Source organism: Homarus americanus, unplaced genomic scaffold (assembly GCF_018991925.1).
Source record: "Homarus americanus isolate GMGI-L3 unplaced genomic scaffold, GMGI_Hamer_2.0 scaffold48220, whole genome shotgun sequence".
Lineage (NCBI taxonomy): Eukaryota > Metazoa > Arthropoda > Malacostraca > Decapoda > Nephropidae > Homarus > Homarus americanus.
Genome location: NW_024755060.1, coordinates 4,861,919 through 4,868,354, shown reverse-complemented (window position 1 = coordinate 4,868,354; position 6,436 = coordinate 4,861,919). Strand labels below are relative to the sequence as shown.

The 6,436-nt window shown below is 54.0% G+C and overlaps 1 protein-coding gene across 1 annotated transcript; it reads left to right on the top strand.

Moving 5' to 3' along the window:
* Nucleotides 1-635: 635 nt before the first annotated feature.
* On the top strand, nt 636-5,246 carry LOC121856331. The gene is made up of 2 exons (XM_042351809.1): nt 636-661; nt 4,910-5,246. Exons 1-2 carry the CDS (start codon nt 636-638, stop codon nt 5,244-5,246), a joined length of 363 nt encoding a protein of 120 aa, XP_042207743.1.
* The last annotated feature ends 1,190 nt before the right edge of the window (nt 5,247-6,436 follow it).

Sequence of the window (6,436 nt, the reverse complement as noted above, 5' to 3'; positions counted from 1 at the left end):
ATGGAAGAGGAGGAGATACTGATGGAAGAGGAGGAAGAGGAGGAGATGGTCATGGAAGAGGAGATGGTGATGAAGAGGAGGAGATGGTGATGGAAGAGGAGGAAGAGGAGGAGACGGTGATGGAAGAGGAGGAGACGGTGATGGAAGAGGAGGAGATACTGATGGAAGAGGAGGAAGAGGAGGAGATGGTGATGGAAGAGGAGGAGGAGGAGATGGTGATGGAAGAGGAGGAAGAGGAGATGGGATGGAAGAGGAGGAGGAGGAGATGGTGATGGAAGAGGAGGAGGGACAAGAGTGAAAGACGGGGGGGAAGATGTCAATGTAAGGAGGAGGAGATGGTGATGCAGAGGAGGAATGGTGATGGAGGAAGAGGAGGAAGGAGAGATGGGGAATTATGAAAGATGATGAGGAGGAATAGATGAAGAAAGAGAAGGAGAGAAAGAAGTATAGGTACAAGAAGAAACAAGGAGGTGGAAAAGAAAGGAGGAGGGGGTGGGGGAAGATCAAGCAGACGAAATAAAGAAACGAAATGAGAGAGAGAGAGAGAGAGAGAGAGAGAGAGAGAGAGAGACCAGGCACCCAAACTACCCCCACAATACTAAAACCGCTAGTTAATGTTCATATCAATGTCCGTCATGGTCACCTGTCCTCGTAAACCAAGGTATTACTGCTAACTTCTTGTCGTGTACCTAGTGTGTGTGGCTCCTCGGGGCCTACAGGCAGTGAACGAGTCTGAAGATGACAGTTCCTTGATGTGTATTTCTGAAGTCTTGTTCCAACTTTGGTTCAAAATTGCATGTCCATTTTTTCTAGTTCAAATTCATATTAGCTCCTGAGAGAGAGAGAGAGAGAGAGAGAGAGAGAGAGGTGGGTGTGTGTGTGTGTGTGTGTGTGTGTGTGTGTGTGTGTGTGTGTGTGTGTGTGTGTGTGTGTGTGTGTGTGTGTTTAGTAGTGAGGATATACAGTACAGTGTAATACACCCTGGTACCAAAGGTAATGTGGGGAGGCAAACTGCACTCTACAACCTTTTACTCCCATCTGCAAGGTTAGGTTAGGTTAGGTTAGGTTAGGTTATGGTAGAGTAGGTTAGGTTACGTTAGATTAGGTTAGGTTACGTTAGGTTAGGTTATGGTAGAGTAGGTTAGGTTACGTTAGATTAGGTTAGGTTACGTTAGGTTAGGTTATGGTAGAGTAGTTTAATACAGGTTAAGCTTGCTTTTAGGTGATTAATCCCCATGTGATATAAGCTGGTGGCTAATCCTCATGTGATCCAGTTTCTTTTAAAGGTCTGGTGAATCATCTTAACACACACTCAGTCACTTTTATTTCCAACATTTTGTCTTGAGTTTTGGCGAGGCAGAAAGTTTGTCGCCACTTTGACACGGCCAGAGTCAAGTTGTTATAACGAAGCTAATCATTCAGACACAGTGCTAATACCTAACCTAACCAAACCTAACGTAACCTAACCTATCCTAACCTAACAAAACCTAGTAGTAACAGTGATGGTGTTAAGTGGTGGTCCTGTCTGGTAGTGGCGGCGGGGGGAGAGGTAGTGATGAGGAGGGGAAATAGTGGTGAGGGGAAGGTAGTGGTGAGGAGGGGAAATAGTGGTGAGGAGGGGAAGGTAGTGGGTGGAGGAGGGAAAGGTAGTGGTGGAGGAGGAGGGTAGTGGGTGAGGAGGAGGGTAGTGGTGAGGAGGAGGTAGTGGTGGAGGAGGGGGTAATGGTAAGGGGTATTAGTGAGGGGGTAGTGGTGAGGGAGCGGTAGTGGTGGAGGGCGGGGTAGTGGTGAGGGAGGGTGGTGAGGGAGCGGTAGTGGTGAGGGCGGGGTAGTGGTGGAGGGAAGGGTAGTGGTGAGGGAGCGGTAGTGGGAGGGCGGGGTAGTGGTGGAGGAGGGGTAGTGGTGAGGGAGCGGTAGTGGGAGGGAGGGGTAGTGGTGAGGGAGGGGTAGTGGTGGAGGGAGGGGTAGTGGTGAGGGAGGGTAATGGTAAGGGGTAATAGTGAGGGAGGGGTAGTGGTGAGGAGGGGTAGTGGGTGGAGGGAGCGGTAGTGGTGAGGGCGGGGTAGTGGTGAGGAGCGGTAGTGGTGAGGGAGCGGTAGGTGGTGAGGAGGGTAGTGGTGAGGGGAGGGGTAGTGGTGAGGGAGGGGTAATGGTAAGGGGGTAATAGTGAGGGAGGGGTAATAGTGAGGGAGGGGTAGGGTGGAGGGAGGGTAGTGGTGAAGGAGGGGTAGGGTGAGGGAGGAGAGTGGTGGAGGGGAGGGTAGTGGTGGGAGGAGGGGTAGTGGGGAGGAGGTGAGGGGGAGAGGGGTGGTGAGGGGGGAGGAGGGTAGAGGGGAGGGGTTGTGGTGAGGGAGGGGTAGTGGTGAGGAGGGGTAGTGGGAGGGGAGGGGTAGTGGGGGAGGGAGGGGTAGTGGTGAGGGAGGGGTAGTGGTGAGGAGGGTAGTGGTGAGGGGAGGGAGTGAGGGGGTGGTGGTGAGGGGGAAGTAGGGAGAGGGGGAAGTAGGGAGAGGGGGGGGGAAGTAGTGGTGAGGGGGAGGTAGTGGTGAGGGGGGGGGGAGAGGGGGAGGGGGTAGGGGTGGAGGAGGGGTAGTGGAGGGGAGGGGTAGGGTGAGGGGAGGGGTAGTGGTGAGGGGAGGGGTAGTGGTGGGAGGGAGGAGTAGTGGTGGAGGAGGGGTGAGGGGAGGGGAGGGAAGGGGTGAGGGAGGGGTAGGGTGAGGGGAGGGTAGTGGTGAGGGGAGGGGTAGGGTGGAGGGAGGAGTAGTGTGGTGGGAGGAGGGGTAGTGGTGAGGGAGGGGTAGTGGGTGGGAGGGAGGGGTAGGTGGGAGGGAGGGGTAGTGGGTGAGGGAGGGGAGGGTGGGAGGGGAGGGGAGGGGAGGGAGGGGAGGGGTGAGGAGGGAGTGTGAGTGGAGGGGTGGGGTGGTGAGGGGGAGGTAGGGTAGGGGAGGGGTAGTGGTGAGGGGGTGGTGGTGAGGGGGGGAGTAGTGGTGAGGGGGGAAGTAGTGGTGAGGGGGGAAGAAAGGGTGGGAAGTAGGTGGTGAGGGGGGGGAATAGGGTGTGGGTGAGGGGGGGGGAAGAGTAGGAGGGGGTAAGGAGGAGGGTAGGGGGTGGTGAGGGGAGGGTAGGGGAGAGGGGAGGGGTAGTGGAGGGGAGGGAGGGGTAGTGAGGGGGTAGTGGAGGGAGGGGTAGTGGTGAGGGAGGGGAAATGGAGAGGGGTGGTGGGGAGGGGGGGGTAGTGGTGAGGGGGGGAAGTAGGTGGGAGGGGGGGGAAGTGGGGAGGAGGGGGAAGTGGAGGGAGGGGGTAGGGTGAGGGGGGGGTTAGTGGTGAGGGAGGGGTAGTGGTGAGGGAAGGGTAGTGGTGAGGAGGGGTAGTGGTGAGGGAGGGGTAGTGGTGGGAGGAGGGGTAGTGGTGAGGGAAGGTGGTGAGGGAAGGATAGTGGTGAGGAGGGGGTAGTGGTGAGGAGGGGTAGTGGTGAGGGAGGGTAGTGGTGAGGGAGGGGTAGTGGTGAGGAGGGTAGTGGTGAGGGAGGGTAGTGGTGAGGAGAGGTGGTGAGGGAGGGTGAAGGTGAGGCGCGTTACATCACAGATATTACTGGAACCCAACTAGTTAAGACCTTGATACACCGGGGAATTAATTAACACGGTATATGCCCACTCCACCCAGCCACTAATCCACCCAGCCACTAACCCACCCAGCCACAAACCCACCTCTATCCCACTCACCCTTATCTCACCCAGCACCATTTTCTACCCACCTACAATCCACCTCACCCACTCAGACGGTGTTGTACAGTATAGAAGGTGTTGTAACAGTAGACGGTGTTGTACAGTATAGAAGGTGTTGTAATAGCATAGACGGTGTTGTACAGTATAGACGGTATTGTACAGTATAGACGGTGTTGTACAGCATAGAAGTTGGTGTTGTACAGTATAGACGGTGTTGTACAGGATAGACGGTGTTGTACAGTATAGAAGGGTACAGTATCAATGATGTTGTACAGTATAGACGGTGTTGTACAGTATAGACGCAGCACAGTGTTGTACAGTATAAACAACTACTCTCTCACTCTCACTCTCTTCTCACTCTCTCTCTCTCTCTCTCTCTCACTCATTCTCTCACCTCACTCTGTCTCTCTCTGTATCTCACTTTTGTATTTTTCTTTGTTAAAAACATTGTTAAATATTTTTCAATATAAATAATTTTATATTACATTCAAAAAATTAAAATAACAAAGATAAGTAATGGACTTCTACCTTGGAGTGATGGTCGGGGTGAACAGCCTCCTTCTGTTGTCCGCCGTACGACTACGTCAAGTTCAAGAGGAAGGTCACTGACAAGGAGGTCAGGTCCAAGGTGGAGGCCAGGCCAAGGTGGAGGCGCAACTTGGGGACCTTAAGATTGAGCCCACTAAGGACGGGACCAAGGCTACTAAGAAAGGGACCAAGGCTACTAAGAACCGGGGTGGAGCTCACTAAGAACGGGGTGGAACCCACTAAGAACGGGGTGGAGCCCACTCAAGAACGGGGTGGAACCTACTAAGAACGGGGTGGAGCCCACCAAGAACGGGTGGAACCCACTAAGAACGGGGTGGAGCCCACCAAGAACCGGATAAGCCTTACCAAGAACGGGTGGAACCCACTAAGAACGGGTGGAACCCACTAAGAACGGGGTGGAACCACTAAGAGCGGGTGGAGCCCACCAAGAACCTGGTTAAGCCTTACTCAAGAACGGGGTGGAACCCACCAAGAGCCGGTGGAACCCACGAACGGGGTGGAACCCACTAACAGCCGGGTGGAACCCACCAAGAAGAACGGGGTGAAACCCACAAAGAGCCGGTGGAGCCCACAAAGAGCCGGGTGGAGCCCACTCAGAAAGGGGTGGAACCCACTAAGAACGGTGGAACCCACTAAGACCCGTGGAACCCACCAAGACCCGGTGGAACCCACTCAAGACCCGGTGGAACCAACCAAAGCCGGTGGAACTCCACTGTGCCGGGTGGAACCACCAAGAGCCGGGTGGAACCCACCAAGAGCCGGGTGAAGCCCACCAAGAGCCGGGTGGAACCTTACTGTGCCGGGTGGAACCCACCAAGAGCCGGGTGGAACCCACCAAGAGCCGGGTGGAACCCACCAAGAGCCGGGTGAAGCCCACTCAAGAGCCGGGTGGAACCCACCAAGAGCCGGGTGGAACCCACCAAGAGCCGGGTGGAGCCACTAAAGAGCCGGGAGCCACCAAGAACCTGGGATAAGCCACAAGAATGGGTAATCACAAGAATGGGTGGAAATTTACCAAGAAGGGGTGAACTCACCAAGAGCTGGTGGGAGCCAAGAACCTGGAAACAGCCACAAGAACACAAGAATTTAATAAGAATGGGTGAACCCACAGAATAAAGGGAATGGTACTACAAGAAGAATGGGTAGAAACCCACACAAAGAAAGGGTGGGGAGTTTACAAAGATGCTGGGTGGGAGCCACAAAGGGGAACCATTAGCAATGGGTGAACACAATATTTGGGAATTTCATTACATTGTGAAACCATCAAGACGGGAACTACCAAAAGGTGAACTGCACAAAAGTGGTGAACCACAGAGTGGGGAACTTGGCTTCAAGAGCGGTAAGCCAACAGAGCGTGGGGAATTTACTGCTGTGAAACCCACTGAAGAGCGGGTGGAACTCAACCAAGAGCCGGGTGGGACCCACCAAGAGCCAAGAAGTTCACTAAGAGCAAACTACTGGGAGCGGTACCACTCAAGAGCGGGTGGAGCCACCAAGGAGCGAAACTCACCAAGAGCGAAATTACCAAGAGCCGGGTGGGAATTTACCAAGAGCCGGGTGGGAAAGCCAACAAGAGCGGTGGGAAATTTACACAAGAGCGGGGAACTTATCAAGAAAGGAATGCACAAGAGCGGTGGGAACTACCAAGAGCGATGGGAGCTACCAAGAGCTGGAGCTGCAGGTATGTGGGGATGTTCAGTACCAAGCTGAGGAAGCTGCCTTGGGCACTTGAGCCAAGCCACAGTACAGATAAAGAACAACAACATCTGGAAATTAAACCACCAGGACTGTACTGGAGCCGCCCCAAAAGATCATGGCTTCACGGCTGCAGACGAGAAAGGCGTTTCAGTGTGCGGCCAAGAACTTATCACACAATTTGCGTACATCTGCTCAGCCTTGGAGAAGGCACGTGGTTGGTGCTGGCGGTCGCTTCTCCGGCCTCACCAAAAAGTTGTTGCGACGTGGAAGTTATCGTCCCCAGCTCTCGGAACCTAACGACCCAGTTTGGGTCAGGAGAGGCAATGGGTACGAAGGCAAGCCTGGGCCACAGACACAAATTAATGCCTTTGGTTGGCGGTATCTTTGCTACTACGACTGTGTTTGTCAATTACTTTTTTGTTATTTATATTATTTTTTTTCTTACTGCTATTGAATATAGTGACGA

Bases quoted from the DNA above. Each gene is read 5' to 3' on its own strand.
- LOC121856331 (XM_042351809.1), top strand. From the start codon at position 636: ATGGTCACCTGTCCTCGTAAACCAAG. The intron at 662-4,909 runs GTATTACTGCTA...GAACCCACTAAG, and splicing joins ACCTGTCCTCGTAAACCAAG to ACCCGTGGAACCCACCAAGA.